The 22,299-nt window shown below is 44.9% G+C and overlaps 1 protein-coding gene across 1 annotated transcript in view; it reads right to left on the bottom strand.

Annotated features, from left to right (window-relative positions):
- ITSN1 (intersectin 1) overlaps positions 1-22,299 on the bottom strand; it is a 231,899-nt gene that overhangs the window by 10,986 nt on the left and 198,614 nt on the right. Inside the window, exons 29-33 of the mRNA XM_079923189.1 lie at positions 21,685-21,806; positions 19,768-19,874; positions 14,148-14,331; positions 12,050-12,148; positions 1,714-1,881 (exon numbers count right to left, since the gene is read on the bottom strand). Coding sequence (XP_079779315.1) covers positions 1,714-1,881; positions 12,050-12,148; positions 14,148-14,331; positions 19,768-19,874; positions 21,685-21,806 — 680 coding nt within the window. The remainder of the gene's footprint in view (positions 1-1,713; positions 1,882-12,049; positions 12,149-14,147; positions 14,332-19,767; positions 19,875-21,684; positions 21,807-22,299) is intronic.

The following is a 22,299-nucleotide window of genomic DNA, read 5'->3' as shown; positions in this document are numbered from 1 at the left end:
CTCCAACATGTCCCTGAATCCCTCCATGACGGTTCCTTCCTCCATGAGTGTCCAACAGCACTTGGCACCTAGATCTGCCTCATGATGTCTCACACTGTGTGGTAAATATTGGTTTGATCCCTCTACTTGGTCCAGGACTGTAGGCTTCTTGAGATGGCGTAGGTCACATCTTATTGATTTTCATGTCCTCAGTGTTTAGTACTGAGCAAGGCACATGGGCAGTAAATGTTTATTGAATGAATGAATGAATAAGTAAGCCAGCCAACCAGTGAATGCCCCTGGATTGCTTATCAACACAGTTCCAAAACGGGAACCCACATCCATCACCTTGGTTTCCACATGGCTGCTTCCATAACTTTGGTTATCCCACACCTTCACGGAAGGGGGACAGGAGGCAGGGCAGAGAGGAAGCAGTGGTGTAACTTCCTCAGGTAGTGAATGCCTTTGAAGCTTGTAAGAAGGAAGGAGCCACAGGAAGAGTGGGTGAGGGAGACAGTCTGCCTGGGCATTTTGGTAAACCCTAGTCAATGGTGTGTGTGCATGAATGTGTGTAAGTATGTGTGTATCTGTGTGTGTGTACAGAGGCAAAGAGAAAGAGAGTGAGAACAGGCAGAAAGAATGAATGAGACTAAAGTAAAGATAAGGGACAAGAAGAGAATCAAATACTACAGGAGAGACTCTGTTTCTGGTAGTATGGTGGACTAGAGACTCTGACTCACCCAGTGAAAAATTTCAAAACCGAATAAAATATAGAACTGTAGTTTTTAAATGCAAGTGAGGTGGTAAAAATTAAAAATGAAAATAAGAAATTTGCAGAGGCCAAAAACAGCATGAAAATGTGAACCCTGGAAGATAAACAAGTCCCTAAGCTGGCTTTAGCCCTGAGAGTATTTCTTAAATCTGGTGACCTTAAGCTTCCATTTTAAAGGTTATGGAGGGTGCAAGAGACAGGAGATATATCCAGGGCCCACATGAGATAACAGGTGATCCCAAAACGCTGGACTCCAAAGGAAGAGTGACAAGTAAACTCAGCACAGAAGGGATGACCAAGAAAACTTGCTTGTTTTTGAACTTGGTGTAAGTGGAGGAAAAAAAAAATGTCCCTGAGAATGTGTAACCACGATGCAGTTCTCATTTAAGTTTACAACCACAATTCACACACTAGTGTGATCTGAAAACCCCTCTATATCTAATTTAGGGTGATCCTGGTAGCTAGCAACCCTTGCAGGAGGAATACAACTTCAGACCTCAAAGATCCCACAGATAAAGTTCCAAGGAATGTTGAGCTCACAATCAAAAATCAAAGTACATACAGAGAAACAGACATGTGTGGTGAGAGCTAGCAGAAGCAACAGACAAAACAGTGAAACTCATAACCTGAGTTAATGGAATGATCAGATCTGAAATATACAAGAATATATTTTAAATGTGTTAGGAAACAAATGAGAAGCATGGTCATTTGTGAAAGGACCAAGACAAGAAAGAAACCAGCAGATTAGAGAAAATAACTAGAATGCTGGAAAGGGTAAAAGAAAATAATTGAAATTTAAAAAAATCAGTAGATGGATTAAACAGCAGATTAGAAGCAGCTGGAGAGAGAATTAGCAAACTGGAGGCCAACGGGGAGGACAATGCATGTTCTTTTCTCATCCTCCTTCAGGCCAGCTGCCAAGGCTCAGTGGGGGAGACCCAGGTCACACCCTAAGGCGCTACCTCAGACAGGCCTTCACACTGCACATGGGCCTGGATCCACTCCAGCCGGTCCGAGTTCTCCTTCTCCCGCACCCCTTCGTTCACCTGGGAGCAAAGCTCCTCTGCCTTCTCCAGGGCGTGTTTCAAGTGGCTGTGGTCTGGGTGGTTTTCAGGAGTGTTTTCCAGGATCTACATTGGAGAACAGAAGACATCATCCTTAGGCAGTGTGGGTGAGCCTGCGGTTCACTGTCCTGGAGGGCCAGACCCAACAGAGGCAGGGCATAGCACAGACCTTTCCTGAACAGTGCCCACAAGAGCAACTGCAGCTCCAAGCACCCACCTTGGCAATGATATGGAGAGAGATGACCACTCTTTGTTGGCAGGGGACGCTTGAGGGGGCAGGGGCTGCCACATTATCTATACTTGGGGTATGAGGAGGGCCGTGGCTACAGCAAGGGCAATATCGCACCACATGTGGCTTTCTCCCTAGAATGGCTCTTTCCTGGGTCCATGCACAGCTGCAGGCATCTATGGACCCATGGACCTACATGCTAATGGGTACATCTGAGCAAAGGCATTTTTCTGGATAAATTATTCCAAGCCAGTGGTTAAAAGTGCCAGTTCTAGAGCAAGACCTCCTGGTTTAAAATCCCTGCCCTGCCACTGACCAGCCATGATATGGGTCAGTCACATAAATATTCTGAGCCTCATTTTCCTAATATGAAAAATGGGGAAACTAATAGCACCTCCTTCATAAGGTTGTTTGGAGGATTAAATGGCTTGATACAAGTAAAGCACTTTGCAAAGTACCTGGCCCTTTGAAGGTGCTCAGTAAGTGACAGCAGTTACCATCAGATTCTCAAAGGACTTTGAGGACATTGAGAACAGTCATCCTGAGGAAAGACACTAAGAATGAAGAAAGATCCTAACCCATCTTTGCAATGTACTAGGATTGTGTTGAGGGTGTACTTGCCCAGGCCGTGTCCATATACAAATAAGTCAAGTGGGTTTTACCCTGAATAATATCTCATCCCTAGGGTATACTTTGGTTTAAAGTCCTAAGGAGGCACCCAATTTGAGGAAAACACCCAATCTGGGTCCTGTGTGTCCACCAATCATCTCCAAACAACAACCCCAGCCCCGGGTGGATCTTGGGTGTACATAGAGTCCCTCTGAAAAGTCCTGATGCCTCAACTCTGACCATATCAGAATCCCCAGGGGTGGGACTCAAGCATCGAAATTTTCTAGAGCTCCCTGTGTGATTCTAACGTACAGCCAAGACTGAGGACAACTGCTCTCGACAGGAAGCCCACATAGCTGAATTGTGTGAATTCTTTTTTTGTTTGTTTTTTGTTTTTCAAAATGAAAATAGGTTTATGTTTTTTCTCATTGTAAAATTATGATTGTAGAAAATTTAGAAAATTTAGAAAGTTATAAAAAAACCTAAAAACCACCCATAATTGCACCATCTGGAAATAACCTCTGCCTATCTATTCATTAATACACTCTGCATAGATATAAATACATATAGTTTAAAAAAAATAAACATTGGATCATGCTACCATACTACACTGTACCATTTTGTACTTGCTTCTTTCCCACTTCATGTCAGTTATAGCACAGCATTTAGTGTCCACTTTATATGGGCCTAGATCATCATTTTATTATTTTTTAATTGAAGTATATAGAGCATCATTTTTAAAGATTCTATAATATGTCATTGTAAGGATGAACCACAATGCATTTAAACAGCTTCCTTCCCATAAAACTTAATGTTTCCAATTTTTCAATATTTCTCTGATTATTTCTTTAGAATAAATTCCTAGAGATGGTAGTGCTGAGCCAAAGAGAGCATGGAGTTTGATGTATACATCACCCTCCAAAAGGCTGAACCAGTCTACCTTCCACAAGCAAACTTGCCAACACTGAGGACTCACAATCTTCTCAATATATGCCTACCTGGCAAGCCAAAAGCAGGTATTTTCTTGTTTGCTTATGCATTTCTTTTATTACCAGAGAATTTGAATTTTGTGTACACTTAGGACATAAGTACACTAAATGATAAAGCTAACATTTATATACAGCTTAGTAGGAGCCAGACATACATATATTCACTCAGTTGATTTCTCACAACCCTATGCAGTAGGTACTATTAGCATATCTATTTTACATATAAGGGAACTGAGGCCCAGAGAAGTTAAGTAACTTGCCCAAGGGCACACAGGAGTGGTACCAAGATTCAAACACAAGCAGCCTGGTGCCTGACATCATTTTCTGTAATTATTTTTTTTAACATCTTTATTGAGGTATAATTGCTTTACAATGTTGTGTTAGCTTCTGCTGTATAACAAAGTGAAGCAGCTATACATATACATATATCCCCAAATCTCCTCTCTCTTGCATCTCCCTCTCACCCTTCCTATCCCACCTTCTAGGTGGACACAAAACACCAAGCTGATATCCCTGTGCTATGCTGCTGCTTCCCACTAGCTATCTATTTTACATTTGGTAGTGTATATATGTCCATGCCACTCTCTCACTTCGTCCCAGCTTACCCTTCCCACTCCCTGCATCCTCAGGTCCATTCTCAACATCTGTGTATCAATTTACATTCCCACCAACAGTGTAAGAGGGTTCCCTTTTCTCCATGCCCTCTCCAGCATTTATTTTTTGTAGATTTTTTGATGATAGCCATTCTGACCGGTGTGAGGTGATACCACATTGTAGTTTTGATTTGCATTTCTCTAATGATTAGTGATGTTGAGCAGCTTTCCATGTGCTTCTTGGCCATGTGTATGTCTTCTTTGGAGACATGTCTATTTAGGTCTTCTGCCCATTTTTGGATTTGGTTGACTGTTTTTTAATATTGAGCTGCATTAGTTATTTATATATTTTGGACATTAATCCTTTGTCTGTTGATTCATTTGCAAATAACTACTCCCATTCTGAGGGTTGTCTTTTCGTCTTATTTATGGTTTCCTTTGCTGTGCAAAAGCTTTGACGTTTCATTAGGTCCCATTTGTTTATTTTTGTCTTTATTTCCATTACTCTAGGAGGTGGATCAAAAAAGATCTTGCTGTGATTTATGTCAAAGAGTTTTCTTCCTATGTTTTCCTCTAAGAGTTTTATAGTGTCTGGTCTTACATTTAGGTCTTTAATCCATTTTGAGTTTATTTTTGTGTATGGTGTTAGGGCGTGTTCTGAATTCATTCTTTTACATGTAGCTATCCATTTTCCCAGCACCACTTATTGAAGAGACTGTCTTTTCTCCATTGTATATCCTTGCCTCCTTTGTCATAGATTAGCTGACCATAGGTGCATGGGTTTATCTCTGGGCTTTCTATCTTGTTCCATTGATCTATATTTCTGTTTTTGTGCCAGTACCCTATTGTGTTGATTACTGTAGCTTTGTAGTATAGTCTAAAGTCATGGAGTCTGATTCCTCCAGCTCCACTTTTTTCCCCTCAAGGCTGCTTTGGCTATTTGGGGTCTGTTGTGTCTCCATACAAATTTTAAGATTTTTTGTTCTAGTTCTGTAAAAAATGCCAATGGTAATTTGATAGGGATTGCACTGAATCTGTAGATTTCTTTGGGTAGTATAGTCATTTTCACAATGTTGATTCTTCCAATCCAAGAACATGGTATATCTCTCCATCTGTTGGTATCATCTTTAATTTCTTTCATCAGTGTCTTACAGTTTTCTTCATACAGGTCTTTTGTCTCCCTAGGTAGGTTTATTCCTAGGTATTTTATTCTTTTTGTTGCAATGGTAAATGAGAGTGTTTCCTTAATTTCTATTTCAGAGTTTTCATCATTAGTGTATAGGAATGCAAGAGATTTCTGTGCGTTAATTTTGTATCCTGCTACTTTACCAAATTCATTGATTAGCTCTAGTTATTTTCTGATAGCTTCTTTAGGATTCTGTATGTATAGTATCATGTCATCTGCAAACAGTGACAGTTATATTTTTTCTTTTCCAATTTGGATTCCTTTTATTTCTTTTTTTTTTTTCTCTGATTGCTGTGGCTAAAACTTCCAAAACTATGTTGAATAAAAGTGGCGAGAGTGGGCAACCTTGTCTTGTTCCTGATCTTACTGGAAATGGTTTCAGTTTTTCACTACTGAGAACAATGTTGGCTGTGGGTTTGTCATATATGGCCTTTATTATGTTGAGATAAGTTCCCTCTATGCCTACTTCCTGGAGGGTTTTTATCATAAATGGGTGTTGAATTTTGTCAAAAGCTTTTTCTGTATCTATTGAAATGACCATGTGGTTTTTCTCCTTCAGTTTGTTAATATTGTGTATCACATTGATTGATTTGTATATATTGAAGAACCCTTGCATTCCTGGGATAAACCACACTTGATCATGGTGTATGATCCTTTTAATGTGCTGTTGGAATCTGTTTGCTAGTATTTTGTTGAGGATTTTTGCATCTATGTTCATCAGTGTTATTGGCCTGTAGTTTTCTTTTTTTGTGACATCTTTGTCTGGTTTTGCTATCAGGGTGATGGTGGCCTCGTAGAATGAGTTTGGGAGTATTTCTCCCTCTGCTATATTTTGGAAGAGTTTGAGAAGGATAGGTGCTAGCTCTTCTCTAAATGTTTGATAGGATTCACCTGTGAAGCCATCTGACTGGGCTTTTGTTGGAAGATTTTTAATCACAGTCTCAATTTCAGTGCTTGTGATTGGTCTGTTTATATTTTCTATTTCTTCCTGGTTCAGTCTCAGATGGTAGAATTTTCTAAGAGTTTTACCATTTCTTCCAGGTTGTCCATTTTATTGGCATATAATTGCTTGTAGTAATCTCTCATGATCCTTTGTATTTCTGCAGGGTCAGTTGTTACTTCTCCTTTTTCATTTCTAAGTCTATTGATTTGTCTTCTCCCTTTTTTTCTTGATAAGTCTGGCTAATGGTTTATCAATTTTGTTTATCTTCTCAAAGAACTAGCTTTTAGTTTTATTGATCTTTTCTATTGTTTCCTTCATTTCTTTTTCATTTATTTCTTATCTGATTTTTATGATTTCTTTCCTTCTGCTAACTTTGGGGTTTTTTGTTCTTCTTTCTCTAACTGCTTTAGGTGTAAGGTTAGGTTGTTTATTTGAGATTTTTCTTGTTTCTTGAGGTAGGATTGTATTGCTGTAAACTTCCCTCTTAGGACTGCTTTTGTTGCATCCCATAGGTTTTGGGTCGTCATGTTTTCATTGTCATTTGTTTCTAGGTATTTTTTGATTTTTTCTTTAATTTCTTCAGTGATCTCTTGGTTATTTAGTAGTGTATTGATTCGCCTCCATGTGTTTGTGTTTTTTACGTTTTTTTTCCCTGTAATTCATTTCTAATCTCATAGAGCTGTGGTCGGAAAAGATACCTGATACATTTCAATTTTCTTCAATTTACTGAGGCTTGATTTGTGACCCAAGACGTGATCTATCCTGGAGAATGTTCCATGATCACTTGAGCAGAAACTGTATTCTGTTGTTCTTGGATGGAATGTCCTATAAATATCAATTAAGTCCATCTTGTTTGATGTGTCATTTAAAGCTTGTGTTTCCTTATTTATTTTCATTTTGGATGATCTGTTCACTGGTGAAGGTGAGGTGTCAAAGTTCCCTACTATAATTGTGTTACTGTTGATTTCCCGTTTTATGGCTGTTAGCATTTGCCTTATGTATTGAGGTGCTCCTATGTTGGATGCATAAATATTTACAATTGTTATATTTTCTTCTTGGATTGATCTCTTGATCATTATGTAGTGTCCTTTTTGTCTCTTGTAATAGTCTTTATTTTAAAGTCTATTTTATCTGATATGAGAATTGCTACCACAGCTTTCTTTTGATTTCCATTTGCATGGAATATTTTTTTCCATCCCCTCACTTTCTGTCTGTATGTGTCCCTACAGACTTCCGTCTGAAGTGGGTGTCTTGTAGACAGCATATATACGGGTCTTGTTTTTGTATCCATTCACCCAGTCTATGTCAGTGGGTCTCTTGTAGACAGCACATATACGGGTCTTGTTTTTGTATATATTCACCCAGTCTATGTCTTTTGGTTGGAGCATCTAATCCATTTACATTTAAGGTAGTTATCGATATGTATGTTCCTATTACGATTTTCTTAATTGTTTTGGGTTTGTTATTGTAGGTCTTTTCCTTCTCTTGAAGTTCCTGCTTAGAGAAGTTTAGCATTTGTTGTAAAGCTGGTTTGGTGGTGCTGAATTCTCTTAGTTTTTGCTAGTCTGTAAAGGTTTTAATTTCTCTGTTGAATCTGAATGAGATCCTTGCTGGTAGAGTAATCTTGGTTGTAGGTTCTTCCCTGTCATCACTTTAAATATGTCCTGCCACTCCCTTCTGGCTTGCATAATTTCTACTGAAAGATCAGCTGTTAACCTTATGGGGATTCCCTTGTTATGTTATTTGTTGGTTTTCCCTTGCTGCTTTTAATATTTTTTCTTTGTATTTAATTTTTGATAGTTTGATTAATATGTGTCTTGGCGTGTTTCTCCTTGGATTTATCCTGTATGGGATTCTCTGTGCTTCCTGGACTTGATTAACTATTTCCTTTCCCATATTAGGGAAGTTTACAGTTATAAGCTCTTTAAATTTTTTCTCAGTCCCTTTCTTTTTCTCTTCTTCTTCTGGGACCCCTATAATTCGAATGTTGGTGCATTTAATGTTGTCCCAGAGGTCTCTGAGACTGTCCTCAATTCTTTTCATTCTTCTTTATTCTGCTCTGTGGTAGTTACTTCCACTATTTTATCTTCCAGATCACTTATCTGTTCTTCTGCCTCAGTTATTCTGCTATTGATTCCTCTATACAAATTTTAATTTCATTTATTGTGTTGTTCATCATGGTTTGTTTGCTCTTTAGTTCTTCTAGGTCTTTGTTAAACATTTCTTGTATTTTCTCCATTCTATCTTCAAGATTTTGGATCATCTTTACCATCATTACTCTGAATTCTTTTTCAGGTAGACTGCCTATTTCCTCTTCATTTGTTTGGTCTGGTGGGTTTTTACTTTGCTCCTTCATCTGCTGTGTGTTTCTCTGCATCCTTATTTTGCTTAACTTACTGTGTTTGGGGTCTCCTTTTCCCAGGCTGCATGTTCATAGTTCCCATTGTGTTTGGTGTCTGCCCCCAGTGGCTAAGGTTGGTTCAGTGGGTTGTGTAGGCTTCCTGGTGGAGGGGACTGGTGCCTGTGTTCTGGTGAATGAGGCTGGATCTTGTCTTTCTGGTGGGCAGGACCACATCCAGTGGTGTGTTTTGGGGTGTCTGTAGCCTTCTTATGATTTTAGGCAGCCTCTCTGCTAATGGGTGGGGTTGTGTTCCTGTCTTGCTAGTTGTTTGGCATAGGGCGTCAAGCACTGTAGCTTGCTGGTTGTTGAGTGGAGCTGGGTGTTGGCGTTGAGATGGAGATCTGTGGGAGAGCTTTCGGCATTTGATATTATGTGGGTCCGAGAGGTCTCTGGTGAACCAGTGTCCTGAACTCAGCTCTCCCATCTCAGAGGCTCAGGCCTGACACCCAGACGGAGCACCTAGACACTGTTGGCCCCACGGCTTTTTTTCTTTTCCTCTGTGCTCAGTCTAGTTCCACTTGCTCATAGACGGCCACGTTCAGAGGCCGCCCCCCTGCACTTCAGACCAGACTTTCTCATGGGAAATGGTGACAGTGACACCTCAGCTCGAGGGAAATAGTTGTGACTCTTCTTCTCAGTCCAGTTTCATGTGCTTATAGGGGGTCGTGTGCAGAGGCTTTGTGTCTAATGCGTCAGATCACAGATTCCATGGCAGACTTCTGCACGACACCTCATTGAAGATGACAGCATGTTCTTTACCGCTATTCTACACTCCTCTCAGAAACATCTAGTTGTATATTTTACCTATTTTTCTATTAGGGTATTTGTCTTTTTCATTCTGAGTTATAAGGGTGCTTGAGATGACAGATAGATAGATAGATAGATAGATATTATAGATAGATAATCCATGTGTATTTCAGTATCTTCTTATATACAGTTAAAATCTGTTTACTCAGCTTATATCTGTCATTTGTCCTTTAATGTTCATTATATTTTGTTACACAACATTTTTTAAGAAAAATGTTTATTCAAATAATATTAACACATTCTTGATATGCAAGAGTCAAACAACACGGAAGTATAGATAACAACTGTGCTCTATCCCCTTTGCTCTCCTGCCTCAGAGGTAACTGTACCCAGGTTTAAGGGCATTCCCTTAAGTTCCCTTCAGATGCTCTACATACATTTAACAGTCACACAGAGTTTTTCCTCAGTTTTGCAAAATGGACCATATTGTAGGATTGCTTGTGAAAGGTTGTTTTTGGGTTTTGTTTGTTTGTTTGGTTTGTTTTGTTTTAACTTAACAGCATTTTCTAGATATCATTCCAGCTAATATAAAAAAGTCTCTTTCATAGTATAGACTCACCACTTTATTTAACTACTCTCCTTAATGAACATCTAGGTTTCTCCCAGAGGAAAAAAAATTTTTTCAAGTTGCTACAACTCTAAATTCTTTAAAGTTCTGCCTTTGGTGCCATGCTAAGAATTTCTCCACCTCAGTATTATAAAGAATATTTAATCTTAGTATTTTTACAGTTTTCCATATGTATGTTATAACTGACCAACTTTAAAAATTCTCTTCTTAGGTTTGCTAGTTTTCAGTTCGTTCTTTTGGGTTCTCTAGGGTAACAATCATGTTTCTGCAAAGAATGATAATTTGATTTTTAATATTTATGTCTCTCAGTCCTTTTCTTGTTTTTGTTTTTCTCCCCATTAGCTAGATCTAGAACATCTATTTTATTTTTTAATATTTATTTTATTTATTTGGCTGCTCCAGGTCTTAGTTGCAGCATGCAGGATCTTTGCTGCAGCATGTGGGCTCTAGTTGCCTGACCAGGGATCAAACCTGGGCCCCTTGCACTGGGAGTGTGGAGTCTTAGCCACTGGACTACCAGGGAAGCCCTTAGAACTTAAAAAGCTTGTTTCCAACTTCAATTCCCAACTAAATATTGGGGGAAGTAAAGAAAGGTGTTGAGTTAGTTTAACAGTAACTGTCAAGTTGGAGAAAAGGAAACAGTAGATTGAAAGCTTCTTTCAAAACTAATTCTTTAGGGCTTCTGTGGTGGCGCAGTGGTTGAGAGTCCGCCTGCCGATGCAGGGGACACAGGTTCGTGCCCCGATCCAGGAAGATTCCACACGTCGCGGAGCGGCTGGGCCCGTGAGCCAGGGCCGCTGAGCCTGCGCGTCAGGAGCCTGTGCTCCGCAATGGGAGAGGCCACAACAGTGAGAGGCCCGCATACTGCAAAAAACCAAAACTAAACAAACAAACAAAAACTATTTCTTTAACTCAATCAATGTGGCCACAGTGTATTTTGTGGGGTCAAACTGGGCTTGGACTGAGGAACTGGCGTATATGAGAGGGAAATTTGCTACATATAAGGGGATTCAGCAAATAAGTACATCTATTGAGGATAATGAGAGCCAGGCTTCTCATGGAGAAGAGAGTTATATACAGAGAAAGGGGCAAGGCTAGAATAAATTCCATGATACTAGATTAGAACAGGAAGTACTGGTGTAAACTCATGGGTTTTAATACATATTATAATATATATAAATCTTGAAATAAATATGTTTGCACACTTGTTATGTAAATATGTGGGTATGAATATATACACATATATATATTGCCTGGCTTGGCCACTGAGAGACTCAAAAGGCAACAACACCTCAGTATCAGTGAGCACACCAGTGTCTAGATCTGGGCTTCTAAATTCTCCATTGAAAGGAACCAGATCTAAAACTTCTCTCCAGGAGCTTTCCTCCCTGTGGTTATAGAATCACAGGCTCAGAGGATGTCTAAGTCTGCTCACTCACTTTACAGATGGGCACGCTGAAACCCTAAGTTTTCTATTCTTTTCTTTTGGTATTGGCTTTCTTAAAATGACAGGAGAAAAACAATCATCTAATATCAACATAGAGTATCTCACAATGGCTTTCTGAAGATGAGTGGTGGAAACTATATTTCTTTCTCTCTTTCTTACTAGGAAAACCAAGGCCTAAAGACACTCTGCCTGTATTAGGAAAAGAACTGAGCTCTCATGTTCCGACTTAGAAGGTGGAGGCCACTTGGTTGCACAGCTGAAGGCTGTGTATTATTAGCTCTTTTCATGATAAGCCAGCTTTTCTTCCTGAGTTACCAAGTAGATGCCTCCTGCAGCCTGTTGGTATAAGATTTCTACACAGTAGATACCAGGTGTGTTGGCTGGCTAACCTGCCCATGGCCCCAGATTCCTGACCTGCTGGGAAAGCATTCCTCTACTTGAAAAGGCAAGACAGCTACTTACATTTTTAATGATCAGTGGGTATCTCGTTACCCGTTGCATAGGCTTCAGTATAAAACTAGAGAGTGGCATTCCCTTACAGCGAGGGTCCATGGCCAGTCTCTGCAATAAGAGATTTTTTTAAATGTACTTAAGAAGTTTGCAAAATCTGGTCAGTGACATCAACATCGATGTTATTCAGGACTCCCCACCCATCACATTGTCTCATTTAGCTGAATGACAGCTGAGGAACCGGAGCAGGAAGAACCGGGCTGGTTATCCCCAAGCCAGGAGGAGGCACATTCCAGATGGAGAGTGGGAATCTACCTTGGACGTGACTCAGCTGCAGGGTTGACCCCTGCTCCCCAGATCCAGTGGACCTTCCATGGGACATGAGGTTCCTTACTTCCAGAGATGAGATTCTGGCTTTACAGAGAATATTTCCTCTGGATACCTACCAAAACTTTATAACATTCCCAGGAGCAAGGAGAGTCACAAGACTATAGGGTCAGAACAAAAATCCCCCTTAAGTCCCAGAGATGCTGGAAGCGCCTGGCCGGATCTCACTATCTGTTTTGGGTGAAGCCTGCACTCGCCGGTGGGAGCCCCAGAAGGGTAGGGTTGGTGAAGCCGAGACATGAGGGTCAGGCCCCCAGTCCCAGGGGCTGTGGTTATCTCCACTCTGGACTCCCTGCCTCTTTCCTTCCACCACTTTTGTCAACTTGACTGGAGGACAAGAGTCCTTTTACCTCCAAAGGGTGACCCTGTCTACAAGTCACAGGGGTTATATGGTGACAGCTCTCAAAGGTTTAATGTCTTAGGAACAGGTTTAATGCCATGACCTGGACCCCAAGCCCTGGGACCTGTCAGTGCCCGAACCTGCTCCATCCGTGGACACCATTATTCCAGGAACACTTTGCAGCAGGCAAAGGCATGTCAAAGTCCCGCAGGAATGAGGCAGGGAGAGGGGATGAGGGGAGGGGTGAGAAGGGGAGGGGCAACAAGGCCCCTCCTGGGCTGGTGTCAGCATTTTCCTCAAGTTCAAGTACATCCAGTGATGAACTCATCCTGCCTGCCCCCAGGGAGGATGCGGCCCTTGGCTGGAACCCCAGGTGGCCCATGGCACCTGGCAGCCCAGTATCTGCTCTCCAGTCTCCAGCCCACCCTAGGCCTACTTCATAGCAGTGTTTCTTCCCTTAGATGCCCCACTCATTGGGTAGAAAATCAGAACATTTAATATTGAGAAACAGGGTGAGAAAGAAAGAACAAGAACATCTGATGCTATGGCCGAGAAGAGATGGCATTTTCCCCTCCCAGTGATGACTCCACAAACTTGGTTACCTGGGGGAGTGGGAAAAGCCTGCCCCCAAAATGCAGGAGGTACAAAGATAAGCCTGTCATTAGTATGATTATTTTGCTGTCTGTTCATCAAAATGTGCCTCTTTAGCAGACGTTATTTTATTCTCTTTTTTCTTCCCCTCTGGGAGAGGTTGGGGCTGATTGCATGGGCTGGCCTGGCCAGCAGGGACCCACCCCAGCGAAGGGCAGTAGACCCAAAGCCTGGGGTCTCCAGCAGCATGGGACCCACTTCCCCACAATGTCCCTTGGTGGGCACATGGCTCTCCAGACCCTTGTTATCCTCCAAGGCAGAGGTCCTGGCATCCCACACTCACCCCCATGGGCTTCTTAGAGCTTGAGTCCATCAAAAAGAACCAATTGGGAAAAAAACAAAGGGTCCATTGGGATTGCCGGCCATTCCCTTTGCAGGTGAAGGGCAGAGAGCAGCAAAGAACTGAGGATGCTCAGATTAAACAGAATAGGAAACCTGAGACCCACCAGCCCTCCTAGGCCTAAAATTGAGATGGAGGATTTAAACGTGTATTCAAATAACACCCCTCACACCTGGCCAAGGCAGAGCTTCTAGGCCAGCACTGGTCCCTCCTCTCCAAGCCCACCCCCTTGGTCCCAGCCACTCGCCGGCGAGAGGCATCCCCTACTGTTCAGCTGAGACCTCACCCTTGTTGGCCTTCTGTAAATATGTGAATCAGCCCCTCACATGCCCAGCTGCTGGAAGACGGCCACTCGGCGGGGGCAGAGACTCAGCTCAGCCTGGGCTCCTTACTTTGACAAACTCCTTGAAGTCGGGGGCCTCATCTGTCTTCTGCTGGATCAAGGCAGCCCCGTTGAGCTGGCAGCTGCAGAAGCGGATGTAGGGTTGCATGTGTGGCAGCTGGGCAGTCAGGATGTCCCCGATCATCTTCACAGGCATCTTCTCCCCAGACATCTTCTTGCGAACTCTCAGCGCTCTGCACAGAAACACGAGAAGTGAGCGCCCTCTTCACGCTCTCTGACGCATACACAGCACACTTCTAGGTGGTACAGAAATGGGATGTGTGTGAGGGGCACAAACCCAGGGCCACTAAAGCATCTATGTGGCAGACAAGGAACAGGAAAAGAAATGAGTCTAGTGCTACAAAGAGGTATCACTGGGGCATTTTTCTTTGACATGAAGTCTGTTTGCTGGCTCTTAGGAAGAAAAACTTAAAATAAAAAAACACAACTTTGCTGAACAAGTCAGCATAAAAGACAATTTTTTCTTGTGGAAATATATGGAATCCTGTTTTTGAATAACTCAGACAGGATCCCTGGGTGGATGTCTCACTTTATGGTTGATCTGTCCAGGCTGGTATGGCCCCAACACTGAACCTGTTTCCGGGGCCAGTGCTACCCAAGGGAAGCTGCTGTTGCCAGGGGCCATGGAGGCTCAATTTCAGACCAAACAAAACATAATCAAGATGGTAAATCAACTGCCACAGAAAAACAATCCCATTATGTTCACGAAAGCCAGGTATAAATGATTGTTTGAACAATCTGTGCCATTCTCTGGTTCACTGCTCCATCGCTGTGGCTAATTTGAAGTTGACTGGATTAAGAGGAGTTCTGAAGAGAGAAGCCTATTCATATGATAATGGGTCATAGACTCAAACAATTTATATCCTGGAAGCTGAGAAGGGACTAGAGGGACTGGAAAGTGTTTGTTCAGGAGTCCAGCTGCATCTGAGTGTTCAAGACCATAACAATCAGGACTGTGCATCCCACCCTTCTAACTCGTATGTCAACTCCTAACCCAGCATCTATAAGAAGGGCGTGGCACCGAGCTTTTATGCAGCAAGGATAGCAATGTACTATAAGGGCAGGACCTCGACATATGAGGCCATGGGTGTGTTCTGCCTACCCTGGTGATTATGGATGATGGACGGCTGGATGGCTGGATGCCTGGATGGATGGATGGATGGATGGATGGATGGATGGATGGAAGGAACAGAATGGTATGATATGGGATTTTTACATAAGGCTGGGAGGATGTTACTATGAATTCCTCTGGCTGCTTTCAAGGTCATGGGTAGGGCTATATAATTCTAAGAAGGCTCTGCAATCTTTGTATTAAAAACTTCAGATCACTTTATTTTCTTTCTCCTACATTTTTGGTTAAAGAAAAAAAAATCTTTGGACTGGGAAACAAGCCAAGGAGAAAAACTTTAGGGACAGTGCGTTATGTGGTCCAAACAATGAGCCACTCCCCCTCAAGCAGGTGCCTTTGTGGGGAGAGGTGCTGGTCTGCGCTGGCTGCCTGGGGTGTGAGGAGTGGCAGGTTGGTACTCTCAGGATGGCCAGGTGGCCACTGCTCATTGGGGGGTTGGTGTGGAATATCTCCCAGTGTGTAGAAATTTGCTCAAGGGTTACGTCACTACCAATCCTGGGGGATGAGAGTGCTGAATAACGATGTTACAAACTTGCTATGGACGGAAATGGGAAGAAATTCCATCATTCCATGATTTTCCAATGAGGAGCAACACAATCTTTCTGCAAGGGAATAAGAGTACGTTCACCTGCTCCCCTCCTTTTATTTATTTTTTTTAATGATGGGGAGAGAAGAAAAAGGGAAAAGAAAAAAGATCACACGCAGATCATCCCTGTCTTGAGGAAGTTAAGCCAGTTCCTGGGTTCTGGAGGCCCACACTTGGAGACCTGAGTTGTTCAACTGCGAGACAGACCTAAAATCAGGCCCCTGCTATGGACCAGGCACCTGTTAGGTTGAACTGTGAGTCAACTTCTGGGATGTTCTACCGTACAGGCAAGACTTTTGAGGACTGAGTTGGAGTGGTTTGAAACAGGGCACGTCACCAGGCTCAGGGGTCACATGAGTCCATTGCTGCAGCCTCAGCCCCGCCCTTGGGTGAGCTGATTTGTCATCTCATATAGAGGTCTATGGAGTCAAGGGCAGCTAATGAACACATCAGAGAGCCTGACATTTGCTGACCGAACAAGTAGCCCTCTGAAGTTCTCAGATCAAGGGGATGGTCAAGAGAGCTGGCCTTTATGAAGGTGTCCTATGTGTCAAACAATTTTTTTTAACCTATATGACTTCTTATCCCTATTGACAGTTGGGGAAACCGAGGCATGCAGAAATCGAGTGACTTGACCAGAGTCACACAGCTCATGGGTGGCAGGAAGCCCTGGTCTCCAGAGCCCACAGTCTGCAAGAACCGCATGTGAGAACAAGCACCGTGCCCAGCCCCGCCTCCCCTCAAGCTGCTCGGGGCTCCTGGCCTGTCCTCGCTCCAGAAGCAGCTCCTGCCATCCCACCAAGGGGGGCTTCCACGGCCCCTCTGCTCTTCCCTTCCCTTCTGTCCTTCCTCTTCATTTCCTCGAGCCTCTCCCTCCTTTCCTCCCACCCTGCCCACTCCCACCCAAAGCCCCTTCTTTCCTTCTCCCCACCCTGTCTTTACCCCACAAGGTATCTTTTTCACTTTTTATTTTTCTTTGTTTTTCTGCCTAAAATAAAATCATGGCTATTCTTCTTAAGTTAAAAAGAAAACTGAATACTTAATATTTAATAAAAACTTTTTTGGAGGGGGAGAAGTTCTTTCATTTATTTATTTTTCAAGCAAGGAGGCAGGAAAGGATCTTGATTAAAAAAACAGCTGCAGTACCTGGTTCTGCACACCCTATCTCACTTCTGCGTCCCTACTGCTATCACTTCTAACAGCCACCCCTAGGGGCCTGCGCCTAGCTCTTAACTTTAAAATGTTCTAGATTCTTCTCCCCTACTCTGCTCATTGAAGACAAACTTCTCAGCTCTCTGCTCACAGGTAAGACGGTCAACCATCCATTTTCACCCCCAACCAGAGGCGGCATTAGTAGGAAGTCTGTGTGCCCCAGGTAGATCCCTTTTATGATCATTTTATTTGTTTCTTATTTATCTGTTTGATAAATCCTACGTCCCCCCTCTAAGTACAAGGAGTCACTGGCCCTTGTATCAGGAGTGAGAGATACGTGGCTGCCCACTGCAGCCTTCCAGGGAGAGCTGCCTTAAGTTCTCTTCATCTTCTTCCATCCTGCCAGGAGTCCTAAATCTTCCCATCATTGGGATTAGTCCTTTGCACAAAGAAATTAAGTCTATGCAGCAAAAGTGTATATCTACAATATGGGCGCTCACCATAAAATTCTTTCAATTTTTTCTGGTATGTTTGAAAATGTTCATAATAAGATTTTGAAAAGGAAAAAAAAAAAGAAAAGGAAGGAAGAAAGAAATCAGGTCCCCGGAAAGCTCCTGCTAAATACAAGTATTTTATCTGGAAAATGAAAAGATCAGCCCAACTAACCAATCAGGTCATCAGAGGAAGGCGCAGAGCGTACCTGTGATGGGAGAGGGGGTGTCTGTGCCCGCTGGTGCCATGATTGCCAGCTGTACACCTGATCTCCTTGCTCCCTGGGATAACCCTGCATGCTAGACAGGGCGGGCGCCCTGACTGCAATTTTACAAGCTCTAAAACAAAGGGGTGGGGAGTTATCTGCCCGAGGTAACTGCCCAAAACGAGTTAGAAGGCGCTGGAGCCCAGATGAAAACTTGAGACGTCTGCCTCCTGGTCTCACCTTCTTTCCATCGAGGGCAGGACAGGGTGGAACCCCTAGTGGGACCCTGGGCATTGTCCACTGAGCAGCCCGGGGCACCCTGATCGCCTTCTGTGTGACTTTGGACAAGTCACTCAACCTCTCTGAGCCTCGTTTCTGTGGTTGCAAGAGCGTTCTCAATTCCTACCTCCGGGGCTGTGGAGCCCATCAGCGCTAATGGGAGGAAGGAACACGCAGGCCTGGCCCTGACAGAGCTCAGGAAAGGGGCTTCTGCTTTCCTGACAGGAGCAGGACGGAGGGTTAAAAGTACAGAGACAACAGAAAGGCATGGGGAGCGCCGATGCTGGGAGGGTTGGGGAGGGGTGTCACTCGGGAACATCAGACACATTTCCTGCCTCCCCACCCCCATGCAGCCGCCCAAGGAAAGAGGTGTTAACTTGTAGGTATATGTTCAACAGAAAACCTCTTCATCTATTTCAAAACAACCTGTCTCCAACACTTGAGGTTTAGTACTTGTAGGTTCAGGGGTTAACTAGCCCACCTGCCCCAAGTGACAAGGCAGCCTCTCTCCAAGGCAAGAGTGGGTGCTCAGCCCACCCTGGGGCCCAAGCCTAGCACTTACGAGGGACCAGGCAATCGCTGTCTAAATGCTCCCTAAGGAGAACCGTACGTGGTAGATACTATTATCACCCCCATTTTACAGATGAGGACACTGAGGCCCAGGGAGCATAGGCGACTTGCTCAAAGCAGGTAGGCAACAGCAGGGTGTGAGCCCAAGAGTCTGACCCAGACCTACGCTAGAAACCTCTACAATATGCTTCTCAAGGGGGGTAATGGAAATACTTTCTCCAAGCCACCCCCATGCCGTCATCTTTGATTAACGTCTTCTAGAACATAGAGACAGAAGACGTTATAGTTTTTCTTCACATCCACCTCTCTGTCCATCCCTTCATCGACTCCCAAACACACTCAGGAAAGTGGGGACCTGAAATCCCTTTATAAAATCCCAGGGACCACATTCAGGGAATAGCTGCTTCCCGATTATATGAACCTAGAGAGCTGGAATGGACACCAGTTCCCAGGGCCTGTGCTTCCTCCTGGCCCCCAGGATCACCACAGACTTCATCTGTTTTCTAGCAAATGATGTTATACCGAGGGCCTGGTGGACACAGATTTGGAAGTTCTTTTAAGAACTGGAAAGGACTTTTGTGATGATGTAATCCAATCCCTTCCTTTTACCGGTGGGGAAACTGAGGAAGGGCAGCAAGTTGGGCTCCAAACCCAGGTCTCCAGACTCCTGGCCCAGTGTTTCTCCCTGGCCCTGCAGCTGCCTCTGAGAATTAAAACAGGAATAAATAAAATAGCAACCGCTCCAGGCCAGCTCCTCAGAGGCCTATGCTGAGAACTGCCGCTGACCGTGGCCATGCGCGGTCCCACCGTTTCCCATCTTCAGGAGCCAAGAGAGTCTCAAGAGACCAACATTCCCCCAATGGAACCAGGGTCTGAGGCATGGGGGGCTGCCCCCCGCCTGGATGGAGCTGGCCAGCGATTAGGAGCCAGAATTGGCCCAGCTCTGTTCATTCTAGAACCACGGTAAAAGCAGGAACCGGGATGCCTGAGCAATCCGTTCTCCCCAGTGAAAAATTGGGGGTGTGTTTCCAGAAAGCACCAGGGCAAGAAAGAGCGATGGTTCTCGTGAGTGGAAATGAGGAAGAGAGGCAGAAAGAAACACAGGGCGGCATGCACGGAGGGGACACACGGACGAAGCCGCGTGGCAGGGCCGGTGCGCGAGGGCTAAGGCGGGCTGGGGTAGAGAAGAGGCTTACTTCAGCAGTTTGATATTACACATAATCAGGTCCTTCCAGTTAACAAAAATCATAGCACCCTCTTTCTCTGTCAGCAGCTCAGACTCCATCAGGGGTTTCTGAAAGATCTACAGATGCAGAAAACGAAGCAGTACAGAAAGCAAACAGTTAGCTTAAAACTCAAACGCACGCACACACCGGCCTGTTCAGAGCCACGGGAAGGACCGAGGCATCTGCAGCTTTGGTTGGGAGGCCCAGAAGCTGCAGAGTTTCTGAAGCAGGTGGCCCTCCCTCTGCCGGGGTCTATGGGGCTGGTGGGTTCCCATCAGGCCCACACTGTTTTACAAGGAGGCCCACTAAACCCTGGAGGACAGGCCTTAACTCCGCCAGGACTCAGCAGGGGGTCTGGACAAAGGCACTCAAGCCCTCACCTGCCACGGTGGGGAATTGGGCACAGGGGGGAAGTGGAGGGCCGAGAGATGCATGGGGTGGGGGGCACTCCCGCATTCCTGCTCCCAGCATCGGCTGCACAGACAAGCCTCAGGAAGCCCAGGGGAGCAGCCCTGGCAGCCGGGCCCCCAACCAGCAGCCTGGGGACAGGATGGACTCCTCTGCTCTGCCCGCAGCCTGGGCTGGGCCTGGGACGGAGCCAGTGAGTGAAGGCCTGGTACCAGGTGGGCGCTGCCCCCCTCCAGGGCTCCAGGAAATTGAGGAGCGTCACCAAGCTCCGCGTGGGTGGGCAACTCACAGCAGACCACAGGTCTTGACTGAGCCCCACGTGGTGAGCCCCTGCCTAGAAAGAGGTCATAGCTACCACTGCAGGCAGGCTGCTCGCTGGAAGGTACCTTAGGGACCGGGGCAGGCTGACGCTGATCCCTGGGAGCCCAGAGCACTTCATGAGTCTTTAAGCCGATGTTGAACCTGGCATATACCAGGCCACTGCACAACGTACCGTATCTAAGAGGGTGACATTCACAGCCTAGACATCCAAGACTGTATACTTAGTGACAGTCACATGTCTTGAGAAAGGGACACCTCTTCATACCGATGCTCCCTAAGCATGAATGATGGCCTTGGGGGCCATCAACTCATCCTGCATCCTGTACTCATCAACACTGGGTAACCGAGCAATGCCTTTCGGGGTCGTTAAGACTATCAGAGGAGATGGTTTCACAATTGTTGGGGTACAGGGGTTCCCAAACGATGATGGTACTTTTCAAACTGTAGGGTGACCCCGACGTCCAGCTCTGCAAACCCCTGTCTCCTAATATGGCAACCTCCCATGAGTATGGACCAAAGGCTTCCTGAAAAGCAGAACTTCCCAACTCTGCACCTCCCCATCCTCTGGACTAGGCAGACAAGGCCCTTCAACAGCTCCCTGGGAGGAGAGCCAAAATGAGACATCGTCCAGGACGGGGGAGGGAGGGTACGCACGGGGTGCCGGGAGGAAACATCTTCATTCTCTGCAACAGATTTTTCTGGTGGGTAATATGTAGCATGAGGAATAACCAAGATATCAGCAGATGACTGCCATCTTTCAGATGTCACTGCTGAGGGCCAGGGAGATGATGCTCTATGGCATCAATTAGCTGGTGGCTGAGCTGCAAGTTCTCTGAGCCGAGCTCAGACTCCCACCTCACAGCCTGTGTGTCCCCGCTCATGCACTCCTCACAGGCTCATCTATCCCTGGCTTGAAGGGTCTCTGCCCCTCTGTGGGTAGGACTCACAGATGAGAATTGAGTCCGTGGCCGCGGATGAGAATTAAGCATCTTCTCTTGGGTAAGACTCTCCTCTGTGATGTACCGTCCTGATGCTCCCGTACCTCAGAAAGCTTCTCACACTGGGAATCAGGACCCAGCCCTCCTTGACAGAGTCGCTGCCTTCCCCACCCTCTGCCAGTGCCCCCCACCCTGCCCCAGCACCCCCAGCTGCCCTTACCTCCGTGACCAGCTGCAGGTCATTCACATAGTTCTCCTCCGTGACAATGAGCTCGTGGATGTAGCCCTGTCGCTTTCTCTCAGTTGGGGTCAACATATCCAAGAGGTGTAAGTCTGAACACCCTGCAAAACACAACCATGGGGACAATTTAGTCCAGGTCTGGGGAAGCCTGTACAGCTTCATGGGGAAGATCCCCAGGGTCCTCGTGGCCTCGTGGTCTCACTCCAGTTAGACAGTGTTGTCCCCTAAAAAAATATGTTCAAGCCCTATCCCTGGTAACTCTGAAGGGGACTTGTTTGGAAATAGGGTCTCTGCAGATGCAATCTAATTAAGACAAAGTCATATTCAATTAGGGCGGGCCCTAGCCCAATATGACTGGCATGCTTATAAGAAGACTACACAGAGACAGACAGACGGAACGCCACATGACGACAGAGGCAGAGCCTACAGTGACGTGTCTACAAGCCAAGGAATGCCAGGGATTGCTGGCAGCAACAGAAGCTAAGGGAAAGGCATGCAATAAATTCTCCCCTGAAGCCCGCAAAGGAACATGGCCCGGCCCAAACCTTGATTTTGGACGTCTCACCTCCAGAACTACGAGAAAATAAATTTCTG

The sequence above is a fragment of the Stenella coeruleoalba genome (assembly GCF_951394435.1).
Source record: "Stenella coeruleoalba genome assembly, chromosome: 5".
Lineage (NCBI taxonomy): Eukaryota > Metazoa > Chordata > Mammalia > Artiodactyla > Delphinidae > Stenella > Stenella coeruleoalba.
The sequence above is the reverse complement of the archived record's forward strand: the minus strand, read 5'-3'. Positions and strand labels throughout refer to the sequence as shown.